At 38.8% G+C, this 19,939-nt stretch overlaps 1 protein-coding gene across 5 annotated transcripts in view; it reads right to left on the bottom strand.

Moving 5' to 3' along the window:
* fat3a (FAT atypical cadherin 3a) overlaps positions 1–19,939 on the bottom strand; it is a 689,153-nt gene that overhangs the window by 226,705 nt on the left and 442,509 nt on the right. For all 5 annotated transcript variants that reach the window (XM_048598158.1, XM_048598163.1, XM_048598159.1 and 2 more), the window contains 2 exons: positions 8,475–8,789; positions 4,142–4,352 (listed from right to left, as the gene is read on the bottom strand). In XM_048598158.1, the coding sequence (XP_048454115.1) occupies positions 4,142–4,352; positions 8,475–8,789 (526 nt within the window). The remainder of the gene's footprint in view (positions 1–4,141; positions 4,353–8,474; positions 8,790–19,939) is intronic.

The following is a 19,939-nucleotide window of genomic DNA, read 5'->3' as shown; positions in this document are numbered from 1 at the left end:
TAGCACTGCTGCCTCTCAGCAGGGACCCGGGACCCGGGACCCGGGTTCAATTCCAGCCTCCGGCAACTGTCTGTGTGGAGTTTGCACATTCTCCCCATGTCTATGTGAGTTTCCTCTGGGTGCTCCGGTTTCATCCCATAGTCCAAAGATGTGCAGGCTAGGTGGATTGGCTATGCTGAATTGCCCGTAGTGTTCAGGAATGTGTAGATTAGGTGGGTTATAGGGGGATGGATCTAGGTGGGATGCCCTGAGGGTTGGTGTGGACTTGTTCGGCCGAAGGGCCTATTTCCACACTGTAGGGATTCTTTGAAATAACAATCGAAATGACATCCTGCGTTCTTAATTAAAGAAATTACTTAATGCAGAAATAAATTGGGCAAATCAAATGAGTATGTAAATTCCATTTGGGTCACATAACATCTTCAATTTTAATTTTGATTATACTCATTTCAGTAAGAGGAATTTTCCCAAAAAATGAACTGACACAGTTGACCGAGTATGGATAATTTAGCAAAGCTGCAGTGAATGTCTGAAATCCTGTCTGTTTAAATACTAATGAATCATATCCTTAGATTATTTTCAGTGCGTAATATTCATGGAACCAGAGCATATTAGTTTTACCAACATTGTGACTTATGTAATGGAATGCACTTTGGTTTAGAGAAAGGATTTTTGAAACAATAAATGAATACCACTAGGTCGTTCATTAAACACTTCTTCATATCAAATCATAAATAATATTTTCAGTTGAGTCTTTGGAATAAAAACAAAGACAAATTAAATGACATATGGGCTTGGAATTCAAACAAATAAAAAAGCAAGTTTCAAAGCAGTGTTATGAAAATAGTATGTAATTCTAGTAGTTTTCAAAAAAAGGTAAACCATAAAATGCTAAAAAGAGAAAAATATGAAGATTTAAACTCTTTCCATGCCAAACAAATATGCTAGATATCCCAGGCAACTTACCAACAATGATCTGAGTGTCTAGACTGGAGTTATTAGACAAGGGATACAAATGCTACAGGTCACAGACAAACTTATGTAATGAATACCTTTAAGTGACCAACAGTGTTATTCATTGCATACCAGATTTAACAGACTTGATACAAAGTCAGTATATGTATTTTGCAAGGCTCAGCTACACATATTTCTGCCTTTATTTCTCAGATCATTTACAGTGCGACTAAATTCTGAATGAACAATGAATAATCAATTTAATCTAATTAATTATAGATGAGCTTCAGGCTGGAACAAGACTTATCATTACCACAACTAAAAGCCACAAAATGCATTTATTGAAAGTCTTCAAAAAGGTATGGAAAATGATATTAATCTCTCAAATATGGTTCAATGAAAGTAATTTTATACCTTACTGGCAAGTTTAGAACATTCAAAGTTAAACAATAGAAAATTTAAAGATTTTAGAGTTGAATTTTCATTGGTTAGGGTGACTTCAGAGTTGGAATTATACAGCATGAAAAAAGACCCTTCAGTGCAACTCGTCCATGCCGACCAGATATCCTAAACTGATCTAGTCCCATTTGCCAGCATTTGGCCCATATCCCTCTAAACCCTTCCTATTGCCTTTTAAATGTTGTAATTTTACCTGCCTCCACCACCTCCTCTGGCAGCTCATTGTATACACGCATTCACTCTATGCTTGAAAAAGTTGCCCCTCAGATCCCTTTGAATCTTTCCCCTTTCATCTTAAACCTATGCCCTCTAGTTTTTCTCTTACCACAGGAGAAAGATCTCGGCTATTCACCCTGTTCATGTCCCTCATGATTTTATAAACGTCTACAAGGTCATTCCTCAGCTCCGATGCTCCAGAGAAAGAAGCTGCAGCCTATTCAGTCTCTACCTCTAGCTAAAATTCTACAATCCTGCAACATCCTTGTAGATCATTTCTGAATCCTTTCAAGTTTAACAATATTTTTCTTACAGCAGAAAAACCACAATTGAATGCTAAAAAGGGCTGAATCAATGTCATATCATAGAATCCTTACAGTGTGGAAACAGGCCCTCTGGCCCAACAAGTCCACACCGACCCTTGCAGCATCCCACCCAGACCCGTCCCCCTGTAACCCACTTAAGCTACACATCCCTGAACACTATGGGTAATTTAGCATGGCCAATCCACCTAGCATGCACATCTTTGGACTGTGGGAGGAAACCAGAGCACCTGCAGGAAACCCACGCTGACACAGGGAGAATGTGCAAACTCCACACAGACAGTCGTCCGAGGGTGGAATTGAACCCCAGGATCCTGGCACTGTGAGGCAGCAGTGCTAACCACTGAGCCACTGTGCCGCCCCATGTCCTGTATAGTTGTAACATGACATCCCAACCCCTAGACTCAATGCACTGACCAATGAAAGCAAGCGTGTCAAACACCCTCTTCGCCACCCTGTTTACCTGCGACTTCACTTTCAAGGAGCTATGCACCTGCACCCCTAGGTGCCTTTGTTTGGCAATTTAAAAGTAGAACTGTTTAAAAATGGAAACAGGATCTGATTCTGTGATTCCAGTTACCATTCCCAGCACTGGCATGTCCTGCTAATGTGAAGCAATGGCATAGCTAGGGAGCTACCTATATACTTCATACCTCACTTGGCTGATTCCACTGTAGGTGTAAGCATCTTCCAGCTCCCCCATAATTTTTGTGGAGTGAATCCAGCTTTACCATGAGTTCACAAACCATCAGAAGAGTAGCGAACCATCATCTAGATTCAGGGATCTTTTAAAAGTTAACGTCAAAAAAACCTTATCAATGATCTCATACATGCCCCACGGTCCCTCATACTCTCCCCATTAACTCAATGCAAATTTGTGCCTCCACCATGGACATTCACTTATTATGTACTACATGTGAATGTATAAAAAAGGTAATTGGGGAACTGTGAAGATAACATATCACCCATTTAAAAACATTGAGTTAAAAAAAAATCTATTGCTCTACAATGCTGATTAGTACCAGGGATCCAGGTTCAATTGGGTGACTGTCTGCATGAAGGTTGCACTGCGTCTACATGGGTTTCCGCCCAGTGCTCCGGCTTCCTTCCACAGTCCAAAAATGTGCAGGTTAGCGAATTAGCCATGCTAAATTGTCCGTAGTGCCCAGGGATGTGCAGACTAGGTGGATTAGCCATGGTAAATGTGGGGTTGTGGGGTTACGGGGATTGGGTGAGAGTCTGGGTCTGGGTGTGATGCTCTTCAGAGAGTTGGTGCAGACTCAATGGCCCCTTTCTGCACTGTAGGGTTTCTATGATTCTATAAGTAACAAAGGCTTCAAGAACAGCATACCTTTTAATCTGGTGCAAATAAATATTGAGACTTTGACAAAATTGCTAACAGAAAGAACTTACTGCAATTACATAAAGATTCTAACCAGATGAAGTCAATCATTCACTTTGCTTGTCAAAATGGAATTCTTGCTGTGCTCACGCTTTTATTAGTCAGGGCTCTCAGCCAAATATGCATAATGAGAACAGGTGGAAATCCTGATAACATTTTTCTCTCAAAGATGATTTTTAATTTATTTTTCCACAGCAGTTCCACATGTCATTGTTGTCATATAGCTCATTGGTTATGTACGTAATGCATGGATGAATGGTCATGAAAGAGGCATATGTCAACAGGAAGAGTATGAGGGAGACAGCAAAGTGAGGCAAAGGAGTCTAAAGGGTGAAGGTTAGAGGGCCTGATTTGATCACAACTGGAAGCACTTGCTTGATCCCATGAGCATCTGGAATCTGCTTCTGGAGTCAGCGGATCCCAAAATCACATAACTTAGACCGATTTAAATCCAAGTGGGTCTAAGTAGTCAGGAAAGGTCCCGACTCAAGCTACCTGGTTGCAAAAATCCAGCCTTTAAAGTTCAAAATCCATATTTGTTGAATGATGCCTTATGAATGAAAAACATTTCTTTAGGTCTTGATTTGCATTTTCTTTCACAACATTGCTACAATTTTACAACTGATCACAAATTTCATGTTTAGTATTTTTAAAGAAAAGATTCATGGTTCAAAATATTTCAAGAAAATTTAGTACTCAAAAGATTAATTTAAATATAAAAGCTCTTGTTTGGAAATGAAACTCAATGTGACAAATTGGGACTGAGAACACTGACATGCAAACTTACCCACAATATCAAACCAAAGAGGTATGTTACTTGGTTGAACTGTGACCACACCTACAATTTCATTCACTCTGTCACTTTCCATCACTGTAAAGTTGTAAAATGGTTCATCAAAACTAAGGGGAGTGGAAGATGGTTCTGGTTTCTTAATCCACTCAATATGCAAACGTGCAGTAGAAGACTTCTGTGGTCTTCCATTGTCCACTGCCTTTATCTGAGTATTAAAGATTAATGAAAAAACAAGCAAAGGTAAATATCATGTCAGCAAAGGAGTTCCATTGTTCTCAAGGCAACACATATTCTACCTGAAACGTCCATAACAATGAAAACTTTGCCATTAAGATTAAAATTTATCAAACTCAATTTTGAACTCAAATTAATTTTAGAAGACATCACAATCCATAACAGCAAAACAGAAGTTTGTAAAATGTCACTAGAGTCAATTGCATTAAATTGAACTAGTATTTGAATGTCGATTGTATTCAATTTTTAAATTTATAATGTTTACAATAGTGGGGTTCACATGCCAGAGTTATTAGAGACAATGCATTATCAATGAAACAGCAACAGTTTGACTGTGTCATAACACCTGAAGATTTATGATATTATTGTATTTGTCACATTTTTCTATAATTCTTCCATTGCACCATTGATTCATTGAATTCAATGGGAATTCCTGGGAAAATTCATCACTGGCTCGAGTAAAAACTAGCACAAAGATTGTGAGATAACAAGGTGTAGAGCTGGATGAACACAGCAGGCCAAGCAGCATCAGAGGAGCAGGAAAGCTGACGTTTCGGGTCTGGACCCTTCTTCAGAAAGATAGTTATGGTTTTAGAAACCGATTATCTCAATTTCCAATCACTAGTGTTGATTAATTGGTCCCCCATATAATCAAAGGATCCCAAATACATACTTAAAGGCCTCAGAACTAGCCTGCTGCATTCAAAGATTTGCATCCCAACAACTCCACTTTTCTATTCCTCTATCTCCTTTAAAATACTATCATATAGCTGATTTTGGCTCTCATCGTTCTTCTGAATAAAATCTATTACTTTCAAATTCTATGCATTAAGTTTCATCTGCCACGTATCTGCTCATTTTAATTGTCTAAGACCTTAAATCTGTCACCGTTCGTTTCTACTACTTACCCTCATTTACAAATATTGCTTAACATGCAAATTTTGAACATATTGAGAGTACACTGATATTCAGGTCATTAATATATACCAAAAATATCAGTGGTCCTAATACCAAAAGCTGCGGACCAATGTGCACCACTCTCCAGTTTTTTATCCCCCAGCCAAGTTTGTATCTATGGCATCTCTATCCCCTAAATCCCACTGGATCCCATTTAACTAATTCCATTTAATTTTGGTGACAAGCCTGTTATGTGATACTGTCATATTACTTCTGATATTCCATATTTTCATAAAATATACTGTTATTTCGTCAAAGAACTTCATTAAGTTTGTGAAACTTAATTTGCCTTTAACAAATTCTGGTACTCAGCTACTAGCCTATACTGCTCCAAGTGTTGATCAATTTCTTCCAGATTATTATCTTTAAGTGTCAACAATGCTGGGCTTACTGGGTTGCAATTGCTGAATTTATTCCCCTCTGCCTTTTTAACCAGGGATGGAACATTGCAATCCTCCATTCCTCTGTGACATAACACCCACATTTAAACAGTTCTGAAAAATTGTGATCAGAGGCTCCAACCCTACTTCCTCAGTAATTACAACTGCATTGCAGCCAAACTGGGTAACTGTTGCACAACGAGGACTGACAATTTTTCTTAAATATTTCCTATTCATCTGTATTTATCATCATACAAATCTCCTCCTTTATTGTAATAAACTGGAGCTTAGTTGGAGCAGTTGCCAAAAATGTAGAACTAGTATTTCTTTAATTCCTTCCTCTAGGAAATAGGTTTCAAATAAAGAGATAATTTCCCAATGCAATTAGCGGCAAACATAGAATACAGGTTATGCAATCCCAGGTAGGAAAAGAATTCAGCAAAATTGTAGGTCATGTTGGCTTAAACACGGAAAAGTGCGCACTACTACTTCTCATCTTTAAACATTAATTAGTTATAATACAGACAGTTAAAACTGTCCAGGCGAAACACATGTTAATTTTAATGACTCAATTATGCAGAATGACTTCACAAAATGAGGAGGAAAATGTAGAAACCTACAAAGTTCTAACAGGATTAGACAGGTCAGAGGCAGGAAGGATGTTCCTGATGGTGGGGCAGTCCAGAAACAAGCATCATAGTTTAAGGAGAAGGGATAAACCTTTTAGTAATAAGATGTGGAGAAATGTCTTCACCCAGAGGGTGGTGACCCTGTGGAATTCACTAACACAAAGTAATTGAAACCAAAACCTAGCTCGTGGCTGAAGGGATCAAGGGATATATGGGGAGGAAAGGATTACGATACTGAGTTTGATAATCAGCAACGATCATATTGAATGGCGCAGCAGGCTTCAGGGGTCAAATGACCTACCCCTGCTCCTATCTTCTACATCTATATTATTTTCCATTCTCCGATAATCAAACCAAAGCAACTGGTAAAATAATCCCTCTTTTGAGGAATGTATTACAGGGTTTTTAATCATTCTTCATGAAAAGGATTTGTATATGATTAATGTTAAGGTTTTGATTTTCTTAAAAGGAGTTTACCACGTTAAGAAATCTTTCTCTAATTTGGAGTCAATGGGTTGCAAAGTTTATTATTAAAGTTTTATGTGTGATGTGTTAGGGAACCAAGCTTCAATACGATTACCCATTATAATCAAGAGCAAGAGGTCACTGTCATGAAAACAGAAATTGCTGGAAAAACTCAGCAGGTCCAGCAGCATCTGTGGAGAGAAAGCAGAGTTAACATTTTGGGTCAAGTGACCCTTTTTCAGAATGAATTGTAGCTAGGAAAAGATTGATGATGGGCTGGGGTGGGGATTGAGAGCAGTAAATGACAGTTGGAGATGGACCCCAGAGAGAGAGAAAAACAGTTGGGCAGACAAAGGAATAGTTAAAGGTAAACCTGGGAGAATCAATAGCTGCTACTGGAGACCATTAGTGGTTGACAGCATGTGTTGGCAGTCCCTGTGATGACAAAGCCTGGCGTGTGATGTCAGGGTAAGGACATTGGAGAAGGTACTCAAGCCTTAAAATTATTGAACTCAATATTTAGTTCTGAAAAGTCATCCATTATTTAACACTCCCCACTCTTTTTCCAGCATCTGCAGTTCTTTTGATTTTTTTTTTGAGGAGGTCGCTGTCATTGGCCTTCTAGCTATTCGGATAAAGCTCAATACAAGGGATACCACTTCATTTTTCTTGGTACTTCTTAGCCTTGTGACTATAACATTGAGTTTAACAACTTTAAGCCTTAATCAGCACTCCAATGTTCTCTTGCAAAGCAGGTGCAGGCCATCACGAGCGCACGGGACAAAAATGTGAAATTAAAACAAGTGCTTGAGAAATTCAGCAGGTCTGACAACATATGTGTGAAGAGAAACAGAATCAATGTTGAGTCCAGTATGGCTTCTTCAGAACTGAAAATGTAACAAATTGCTGGGGATGAAATCTGGACATGGTTGCTAGGATGTTCCATACCTGCTTTTCTTCCACTACATTTTCTGTTCATGGAACGATCTCCCATTTGTCAACTTTCCATGTTTCCATCCTCCTCTGATTATATACTTTAACATTACAACTCCTATATGCATTGCTTCCACTTTCTCTCATTATCAAACCCTTTAGGCTTGAATCATCATCACTTGCAATCATTCCTATCTATTACCTTCTCAAAGATCTTTTCCAGTTATTTTTTACTTGTCCCTATTGCCTATCTCTGTAGCTGCTTCAAAACTGTTTATCTCCACCATCTTCCAGTTCTAATGAACATATATTAATCTGAATTGTGAACTCTGCTTCCCTTTCTATAGCTAATGCCTGATCAGCTTAATAATAGCCTTTCTAATGTTTTCTGTCACGTAGGCCTATTCATTTAAATGGTTGTGATTCAATTCACATCATTTTGCTTTTGTGAAAATTGGATAATTGTTATCTCGTCATAGATGCTCACACAAAAATTCAGAAAGCAATACTTCAAATTATCCAAAAAGACACACCAAATAGTTTGGATTGCAAAGTAGTTCCTTTGGTATACCTTCAGCGTAGACTGCTGCACAATTAAACATTCAGTACATGGCTATAATCCACCCTTCTAGCTCAGAAAATATTGAGGAGCAGCTTGAAACCTACAAAGAGATTAAAGCTTTCAAGTAATATTGACATTTATGAGCAAAACCAAGAACAGAAGCTTACAGTTAGGATGTCATAGTTTCCAGCTGAAAACTGTTTTCTGGAAGACACCATCCCAGTTTTAGGATCAATAAAAAACTTCCCATCATCATTTCCATCCACGATGCTATAGGAGATTTCTGCATTGGGGCCTTTGTCCTTATCGAATGCAAATGTTCTATAAATTGGCTCACTCCGTTTTTTGCGGTCCCGTTCTGGAAGTTTAATTTGATATACTTTCTGAGGAAACAGGGGCTTGTTATCATTCTCATCCAACACATGTACCATCACCCACACAGTGGAGTACTTTGGAGAAGAACTGCCATCTGTCACCATTACCTACAGGAAATTAATGAAACATTATTAACAGTCAGTTCTTTCTATATCTCCTACTGACTATACATTTTCTCATGACAGAATTTCAAACTGTTCTTCAGCTTCAGGTCATCTTTTTCAAAGCAATTTCTCCTTCATTTTGTTCTTTACTTTAATAGCTAATAATTTCCTATTGAAATTAACAAGCTAAAGCTATCATGGGAATATTCCAACTCAGTACAAAGTTGAATTAGCTTGTTAAACTCAAATATTTTAGCAAAGAGGGTGGACATTATATTTCAAGATTTTAAATTTATTTTCACAGAACATTTTTCAGAATAATGTCTACATTTTAAAGCAAAATCAACATGGACAGTCTTAAAAGAAATCACAGGCTGGGAGGTATTGGAGACGTGCTTGTTAAAGTCCAGCGAGCCTGTTTGTGGAACGTTGTGTTTTACAACCTTTCTCAAACTGAGAAAATGAGTCAGTTACCTCCAACCAGGCCAAATCAGCTAAGGCAGTCCATATTCAAGTTCATTATAACAGAACTTGTTTCATTTTAATGACTATTCCAAGGGGAGGAGTAAGCGGGAGAAAAAGGGAGAAGGACAGATCATTTTAGTGGCAGATTGATTAATGACTCATTGAACAGAAAAAGAAAAACGAGGAACAGTCTTTCCCACTTGCTATGAGCACCAGTAGAAAAGGACAAAAGGACACATAATAGTCAGATCGACAACTGGATCTGGAAAAGGGATTTGGTCCAACAAGACAGCAAATCACTCATTTCAGGTCCAGAGCTAATCAATGAGTAGACTGATCAGAAAAATCAAGTGAGGCCATTAAAAGGGAATAATGTGGCATAATTCTTATTATTTTTCTGGTCATTAAAAGTGGTATTCTAGTGTGGTTAAATCAATGTGAGATTTGATTGTGCGTTATTCTGTATTTTGCTTGTTACCTGCAAATTTGAACGTGGCCTCATCTCATAATTTTTTAAATTGTATTTGGAAATGATTAGAGAAGTAGAAATGATGGTGTATTGAAAAAACCTACGTCAGATCAAATGATATTATTATTATACTTCTTGATGTGGTAATGTGCAATTAGGTATTGAGCAGACTATTGAACTCACAACCACCACTTATACATCAGGAAATATCTGAAGCAAATCTGAAATGTGTAACTGTAAAATTATAAACTCCGAATTTACGAAGAATGACAGACGCACATTCAGCATAAAATAATATTAAACAAAAACTGAAATTATGGATATATTTAATAGATCAAACAAAGCAATTGTTATTTCCGATACAGAACCTTCACAGTGCTGAGATTTGTATTCTTCAAATGAGCTGAGGCTTTAGAAACAAAGTAACAATACCAATAATCTTCCTCTCATGATTTTCAACATATCTTCTCAAAATACTAACAACATCTGGCATACAATTCCACAGATTCCTTTCACCAGTACCTGCTAAAGTGGGCACATTTCATAATTGAACATTGTCTAGTGTAGGGACTTTGAACTAGGAGCAACATGTTTTGCCATTCTGTGAGATAATGGGTAATCTGTGGTGTAACTCCATGATATACCTACCTTTAGCCCATATCCTTTAATACCTTTGCACAACAAACATTTATCTATCTCAGATTTAAAATCAACAACTGATCCGACATTCACTGTCATTTGTGGAATTGTGTTCCAAACATCTGCCATCCTTTGTGTATAGAAGTGCTGCCTAATATCTCTTCTAGTTCTAGAATGCCCAACCACTGGAAATAGTTTATTTTTATCTACCCTGTCTTTTTCCTGCCAATATCTTGAAGACTTTGATCAGATCACCACCTAACCTTTTAATTTCTAGAGGAAACAGGCTTCATTTGTACAATCTCTCTTTATCCCTGAGGTTCAGGTATCATTCTTGTAAATCTACGTTGTATTCCCTCCAAAGCCATATATCCTTCCTAAGGTGCAGTGCCCAGATGTGCTTAAGTACTCCAAGAGGGGTCTGACCTTGGTTCTGGATAGCTGCACCATAACATCTGCATCCCTGTACTCCACTTCTTCAAAAATAAAGGCCATTTCTCCAGAAATAAAGGCTAGCATGTCCCTCACACAAGAACAAGAACATAAAACCATCATTCGCTCTAATTTTCTTTTTGAAGGACTTCCAGAACATGAAGTCATGCTATGTTCAGCATGCCAATGCTGACAGCCATGTGCAGAACCTTGCACACACGGCAACACAGGTTAGAGGGAGTGTTGTTAAAGAATCACTTCTGTTCAACTACAGGCCGAAATTTCATTGAGGCATCAGCGATTCATGTAAACTTACGTTGTACTCCCTCCAAGGCCATTTTATAGATCTATGCACCTGAACCTCCAACAGTCTTTGGACATCCACTGTATTTAACTTCATACCATTGAGAAAATACTCTGATCAATCCTTTTTTGGTTCTAAATGGATAACCCAACACTTGCTTACAAGTATTCTATAGTAGGAATCATTAGACAGTAGCCAGGAGCAGGCAACTGATTATTACCCCCTACCCCTCCTTCTAAATCCTTAAGATCAGGGATGCTGAGGTCAAGTATGATGCTATTATTAAAAGTCAACACAGCTAAATTGGAGAATTGGATGTGGTATTCTCTTGGTCTGTGCAGCTCCATTCTAAAAACTTTACTCTACAACCAGGGCAGCTATCTGTCAACTGCTGCAGACACCCATGCACACTTTCCATTTATACAAAAACGCAGTTTTTGCAAATAACCCTGAAATTTGTTTTGGAAATATAAATTCTGTTACGCTACCTGCTGACTTCCGACAAATGCAATATCACAAGTACTTCTGATTGCAAAAATTGATTACAACTGTTTTGGGAGAAGCGTGGTTCGAGAGAAATTCAGGGCTGTTTATAAACCACTGTTTTCTCTTTCGATGTCTGTGGAACATTTGAGAAGATTTGAAAATTGTTAAAAATACAATTAAATGTAATCCCTTTTATTTTCTCCATTCAGCCTTGTTAAATTGCAGTTTAACACTAATGTCACAAATCTGTAGAATTAGAATTATTGTATGTACTAGAATTGGGCCAAATATGTTAAAATGTCAACTTCATTTCTATTAAAACTTTTCTCTTTAAATTGAATCATCAAGCAAGGGGATTAAAAATAAGCACAGAAAAAAAGCATGCCCTAACGCTAAATAAGAACTTTAGGTAGATCTTACACCAGTGTGTTTTCTTGTTCAAAGATGTGATTTGATTTTTTTGCGTGTATTTCTTGCTCTCATTTCTGGTGGACTGGGTAAAGGTAAATGTGGCTACCCAGATATACATCTGCATCACAATTACTTCCTGGATGGTCAGCAGTGGTTGTTCATGCACAATTGCATTCGTGAATCATTGCAGTCCATACAGTGTAGGTATACTCACAGCAGTGTTAGGAACAAGAGTTCCAGGATTTTTTACCTCTGCTTCCCAAATGAATAACAACATTACTAATTATCTCCAGAGGGAAGTTTAAAAAAAACTTGAAAATGAACTTACCTGTATACTTCAAATAGAGGGCCAACATGTCTAGACACATTGGATCAGTATGTATCATTCACTAATTTAAATGGTTTTTCCTTCTGGATTCTAAATAATGCCTTTACATAGTTTTTTTGAGAAGATTTGTAGCTCGGGTTGTGGATGAGGTTGTAGACTTGCTCACCGAGCCAATGTGTTTGGGTGCAGACGTTTCATCACCCTACTAGATAACATCATCAGTGCGCATCTGGTGAAGATTTGGCATTCTGTCCGTTATATACAAAATACCATACAAGGACTGTGAAAAACATTACATAGGCCAAACTGGAAGAAAACTGACAATAAGGATAACAAAAACAACAACTAGACACTCAGAGGCACGGCCACTTCTCACTGGTCTCAATACACACGGACAAAGAAGGACACGAATTTGACTGGGACAACACATCCATAACACCATGAGCCAAACAGAGGCATGCCATGGAATTTTTGGAGGCCTGACATTCCAACCAGAACTCCATCAACAAACACATTGCACGGGACCTGATATACCAACCTCTGAAAAACAGAACCAGAAGTGAAGCCAATCACCCCAGCAAACCAAGGCATATAAATAAGGAGCTGGACAGAACGCCAAGGCTTCACTGGAGGCACACTGACGATGCTACCTAACAGGGTGATGAAACATCTAAAACCAAACACACCAGCTCAGCGAGCAAGTTTACAACCTAATATCTTTATACCAATAGAATCATTATAATCATTAAGCTATTTCCACTATCTGAAATATTAAAGATTAAGAATTGATGTTCATAATTAAATTGAACACCTTGGAAGCATTTTATAGCTTATTTTCTTTTAGTAAAATATTATTCAGGGTTCTAATTAGCTTACAGGATATTATGCTTCCTTCTTGTAGATTTGGAACTTGTCACTCTTAGCGGTGAACTGGCACCTTGCACAAGCAATGTTGCATGTGTTGAGTTTGGCGTTGTCAAAATCATGGTTGATGTAGCTGATGTCATGTAACTTTTGGCTGACACTATTGATATTGCACAGCTTGACCACATGAACTGGTATTTTGTTCTGTTTAATGTAGAGATGAGGTAAAAAAATACCGAACATACATTGTTCAGCAAAGTCATTACATTCTTTGGAGGTGAATTGGGCTCCATTTACACATTTCTTTCAGGAAACCTTTGCTGAGCAAACAGAACTCCAACTGCTGTGATGTTTGTCGCAGTTCTCAAATCTTTCGCCTTTCAGATAGAGGGAATTTTGAGTAGTAGAATGCAACTATCAGATATCATTCTTGACCATTTGTGAATAATTAGATTCCCACATTATACCATCACGAGTGGTACTATAGTATCTATCATCTCTTCTCACATACTTCTGGCACACACTGCACGTAGAACTATTCTCTTGATGTCTTTATAGGTGCCTATTGAGTCGAGAGTTGACCTAAACTTTCACCCTTCCACTCCCATGTGGTCTTCATGTATTTTCAGGATTGTTATTCTGGATCGAACTAGCAAAATATCAACTTCCAGTCAGATGTCATGGGTGATAAATCAATCCTGACACTTTTTTGTCTGTGCTTTATGTGTCTTGAGAGGTCAAACCTAGATCAGTTGCCGGTCTCATTGCTATTTGACAGTTGTATTACATCAATCTTTTTACCTAAATCTTTTATTGTGCTTTCTCTTTTGGTAATAACTAAACAGGGTATCTGTTAGCACCATATCTGCTCCTGCCTTGTATTTCAGACTGCAAGTATAGCCCTAAATCCTCAAGAGTAATCATTGTAGTCTTAATTGCGCTTTACATAAATGTTTCTTCTAGATCTGTAGTAGACAATGATCACCCACTTATACGAATTTTATTCCATAGAAACATGCACAAAATTTCTCACATCTATTAATGACTGCTCAAAGTTTGCTATGTTAGAATAACTGGTTTCAACTTATAGTAGACCTTAGGATGTGAATGCTATTGGTCATCTGAACTTTACCAGGCTTCTCCCAGTCCTTTTTTTTTTGAAGTACCTACTTGCAGAATTACAGGTTTCAAGGAAAATTAACATTAACACATTCACTATGTCATTAGCCACCTCCTTTAAAGACTCAGAGACTTGTGAGCCTGGAGTTCCAGTTTGCTTGGTAATCTTTCGCTTGGGATTTTCATCTATACTTTCCATCTCTTGATTTATAGCCATTACTATTACATTTTGTATTTTCCTCTATGAAGACAGGGGGAAAATATTTGTTCATCTGCTATTTCCTACTCTCACTATCGAGTAGACGAACATTCACTTCATTTAACCTTTTCCTTTTTAAATACCTGTAGAAATTCTTGATTTTGATTAGAATCCCTACAGTGTGGGAACAGGCCCTTCAGCCCAGCAAGTCCATACTGACCCTCAGAGCATCCCACCCAGACTCATCCCCCTATAACCCACCTAATCTACACATCCCTGAACACTATGGGCAATTCAGCATGGCCAATCCACCTAACCTGCACATCTTTGTACTGTGGGAGAAAACCGGAGCACCCGGAGGAAACCCTCACAGACACAGGGAGAATGTGCAAACTCCACACAGACAGTCGCCCGAGCGTGGAATCGAACCTGGCTCTGTAGTGCTGTGAGGCAGCAGTGCTAACCACTGAGCCACCATGCCACCCTTTTACATTTCTTTATATTTCTAGTTTCCTCACATATAATTTCTTCCCCCAGTTAACCTTTTATTCATTCTCTAACATCTACGGTAAACTATGAATGTCGGTCCTCCCTTCAGAATTTTTCTTTATAGTAGGAATATCCTTATTCTGAAGTATCTCCTTAAATGTCTGCCTACATCTTTACTGATCTACGCCCACCCTAGTATACCAGTTCATTTCTGTCAGCTCAGCTTTCATGTCCACACAGTTGCCCTTATTTTATTATAATCTTAGCCCAATCTTCTCTCCTTCAAAGTGGATGCAAGATTTAATAATATTGTGGCTTTTCAGGAGTGCTTTATCTCTGTGGCCATTAATCAATCCTATGACATAACAGTTGGTATTTTGTGATGTAGCCTGTTCTCTGGTTGGTTCCAAAATGTGCTGCTCTAAGAAACTCTCTCATCACCTTCCAAACCCACAATCACTTCCATCTAGAAGGATAATGGCAGCAGATATAGGGGAACACCATCACCTTCAAGTTCCCCTCCAAACCACTCATCATCCTGACTTGAAAATATACTGCCATTCCTTCACTGTTGCTGGGTCAAAATCCTGGAATTCCCTCACTAATGGCATTGTGGGTCAACCCACAGCAACTGGACTGCAGCGGTTAAAGAAGGCAGCTCACCACCACCTTCTCAAGGGCAACCAGGCACAGGCAATAAATGCTGGCTGGCCAGCCAGTGACACCCACAGCCCACAAAATGAATAAATAAAAAAAAATTCATTCTGTGAACTTCTCATTCAGGTTGCTACTGTCAATCCACCTTTTCATTTAATATATAAAGCCAATGATTATTGCTGTCCCTTTATCACAGATGGCCATTATTTCTTGGACAAAAACAAAGTTGCTGGATAAGCTCAGCAGGTTTGGCAGCATCTGTGGAGGAAAAAATAGAGTTAACGTTTTGGGCCAGGTGACCCTTCCTCAGAACTCAGGACCTGAAACGTTAGCCCTGTTTTATCCTTCACAGATGCTGCCGGACCTGCTGAGCCTATCCAGCAACTTTGTTTTTGTTCCTGATTTACAGCATCTGCAGTTCTTTTCGTTTTTATTTAGCCATTATTTCTTCCTGCATACCTTAACTGACATTGTAGTTACTGTTAAGAGCCTGTAGACCACTCCCACTAATGACAGCATGGTGGCTCAGTGGCTAGCACTGCTGCCTCACAGCACCAGGGACGTGGGTTCAATTCCATCCTTGGACGACTGTCAGTGTGGAATTTACACATTCTCCCCGTGTCTGTGTGGGTTCCCTTCAGATGCTCTGATTTCCTCCCACTGTCCAAAGATGTGCAGGGTAGGTGGATTGGCCATGCTAAATTGCCCATAGTGTTCAGGAAATGTTTAGGTTAGGTGGGTTAGACAGGGGGAAATGCAGGAGTAATGGGGAATGAGTTGGGGTGGGATGCTCTTTGGAGGGGCGGTGTGGACTTGTTGGGCTGAATAACCTGTTTCCACACTGGAAGGATTCTATGATTTCATTCCTCTACTTTTCCTTATCTCCATCTAAACTGCTTCTGCATCCTAAGTTCCTGAACCAAGGTCAACTCTAACTACTGCACAATGACCATCCTTAATTAACAGTGCTCCACTCCACCTTTACCTAGTTTCCTCAAAAGTCATATCCCTTCAATAATCAGGACACATTCCTTGCCATCCTGAAGCCATGTTTCCATATTGGCTATCAAATTGTTTTTATTTACTTCAATCATAGAATCATACAGCCTAGGAGAGGCCCTTTAGCCCATTGATTCTGCATCAGCAAAACCTACTCTACACCTGTACCAGTCCCACTTTCCAGCTCTTGGTTTATAGCTTTGAATGTTATGTCACTTAAGGGCTCATCCAAGTACTTTTTAAAGGTTGTGAGGTTTTCTGCCACAACTATTCTCCTGGGCAGTACATTCTAGATTCCCACATCCTCTGTGTGAAAGAAAAAAATTCTTCAATTTCCCTCTAAACCTCCTGGCAGTCACCATAAAATTACGCTCCCTTGTCATTGACCTTTCAACTAAGGGGAACAACTACTTTCTATCCACCCTGTCCCTGCCCCTCACAATATTATAGACCTCTTAATAGACCTCAGCTTTCTCTGCCCTAAAGAAAACAACCTCAGCTTATTTAGGCTCTCTTCATAGCTGAGTTGCTCCATACCAGTCAACATTCTGGTGAATCTCCTCTGCGTCCTCTCTAATGCAATGACATCTTTCCTAAACCACAGTGACCACAAGTGCACACAACACTCCAGCTATGGCCTAACCAGAGTCAAAGCTTATTTTGGACCAGACCAAACCCATTCAAAATATATCAAGGAGATAGCCTAGACACTAACTTTAAATTATTTAAAGGCAACTGTAAGGCACTGTGTTGTAGATGTGATTCGATTGGTCAAGTTACTAGGTTTTATTCTTACACCTCAATTAAAATACAAACTAAAAGAAAAAGAATTGGCATTACTTTAACTCGTGAAACACTTAATAAAATAATATATATGTTATTTAACTACTGAGCATCAGCTGTTCCAATATAGCAGCATCCCATAAACATACTCTTGGCAAAGGCAAATTCAGAAAAACAGATTTTTCGCACTTGTTATCTCCTCTAGTGCAGGAAAAACAATTTATCATAGAGACAGAAGTCAAGCATTTGCTGCAGCAGAGAGAAAGGTGTATCTATGAGCTTCAAACCATAAGTTCAACTGAAAGCAAACTTAAAACCCTGGGTCTGTATGATCCTGACTCCACTCGCTCAGACTTCTTTTATCTAATTTTAACAAAAACATTCTGGGAACTCAAAGCCGTTTATCCACTGCTTCTGAAGTCAATATTCTAGCACCACTGGCAACACCATCTCTGCAAGAAAATCAGCATAGAACACATCCCTTGTGAAGGCACAGTTCTGTCACAGCGCTACTGATTCATTTACTTGGTTATGAACACTACACACATTCAGAAACAGCCTTTATTTTTATTATTTTGTTATATTTATAACACCTAATTTTTATTGTTGGTATGTTTCCAGGTTTTTCTTTCTCTCTACTCCTCATTTCCCATATAACTACGTTCCTCTCTTATCTTGTTCTTATTCCTGGATATACATTTTTCCACATTTGATCCCTAACCTATTATTTAATTTAAAGCCCTATCTTACTTCCCTAGTCACACCATTCAGAAGAACACCAACCCCAGCACAGTTCATATGTAGATTAAACCAGTAATACATCACCCACCTTCCACATTACTGCTGCTGGTGGCGCATGAACCAGAACCAACTGCAATCTTTGAGGAACGTATTTGTCTCTCTAATTTTATGTACCCTGTGCCAATTTACACATGGCTCAATATAATCTCCACGCTGAATCTCTTTCCGAGTTCTATCTATGTCATTAGTGCCTACATGGACTATGACCTCTGGACTCTTTCCCTCCCGTGTCCTCAGCCTTGGCACAGGGCAGCCAAGATATTTTCTTTTCTATTCGTTTGTGAGATGTGGGCGTCACTGGCTGGCCAGCATTTCTTGCCCGTCCCTAGTTGCCTTTGAGAAAGTGGTGGTGAGCTGCCTTCTTGAACCGCTGCAGTCCTTCTGCTGTGGGTTAACCCACAATGCTATTCGGGAGGGAATTCCAGGATTTTGACCCATTCAGGACTCTTACTCTTTTCTTTACAGAATGCTATAATCCTCCTCACTATACTATTATCTACTCCACCATGGCAGAGACGTGATTTTTTTCAACCAGAGAGTTGTGATTCTGTGGAATCCTCTGCCACAACATTGAATGTTTTCAGATGAAGTTACATATAGTTCTTTGAGATAAAGGCATTAAAGGATATGGAGAGAAAGTAGGAACTGAGTACTGAATTGGATGATCAGCCATGATCATATTGAATGAGGAAGGTGGCTTGAAGGGCCGTATGACATACTCATACTTTCTATAGTGCAGGCATAGGCCTTTCCTCACTAATGCCATAAGTCAGTTAGACAACAGCCTTACGAAAGTGATAAATGATAATAAAAAGACTCTCTTGTGCTGACTGATGTAGTTCAATTATGAAGGCAAAGAATCAGCACTTCAGAATTTCAACCAATCGAAAAAGCTTTGAATCACGAACCAACTATTCAAGTACTAAAAGCTACTGGTAACCCCCGCTACAATGGCCTCCACCACAATGAACAACTACCTACTTTTTGCAAGCAATTCAGAGATTGATGTGTGTATCATTTTTGTTTTAAACACTTTCTTCTTTCTGACCTCATTTCTAATCCATATATGTTTAGGCAGTGTTTATTCGTGCACATAGTAATTAATAAACTAAATCCTTCTGGTAATTAAAGAAAACCTCATTAAATTCTTTCCTTTTAAAGCATATGTTTATTTAATCTAGGAGAAATGTACCAAAACGGGAAGAGGTCCTTTGTAAATTAATCTTGTTGCAATCAACCAAGTGGGTGGGTGAAAGGAGGGAGCCAATTCAACCCCCTCATTTAGAAGCTTAACAATTTGGAACAACCCACCTGGAGCTGGAACGAATTGGGAAACCTTGCCTAGGATCACATAATGACCTATTGGCAATTCCTCTGTGGCCATTTCTGGGAGGTTTCATCATAATTGGAAAACTATCTGGTTGGTATTGGGATTCCCAGCTCCGCCTAAACAAAATCTGCTCCTCAGACTTGCTACTGGAATGTTGCTTTGTATTCTACATGGATCCACAGAGTCTGCTTGATCTAGTGTGACAGAGGAAAACCACACACTGGCCTAACTAGAACAGTTCTGGTGTTGCCCATGAAGGAACTTATACGTTCGCAACTGGTTGTGAGTTAAATTGATGTAGTAGGTAATGTTGCAAAGGTTTCAAAGCAGGTTGAATGATAGGTCTTACTCCTCCAAGATCCCAAGGTGCTCTCCTCA

This window comes from Rhincodon typus, chromosome 6 (assembly GCF_021869965.1).
Source record: "Rhincodon typus isolate 14 chromosome 6, sRhiTyp1.1, whole genome shotgun sequence".
Lineage (NCBI taxonomy): Eukaryota > Metazoa > Chordata > Chondrichthyes > Orectolobiformes > Rhincodontidae > Rhincodon > Rhincodon typus.
The sequence above is the reverse complement of the archived record's forward strand: the minus strand, read 5'-3'. Positions and strand labels throughout refer to the sequence as shown.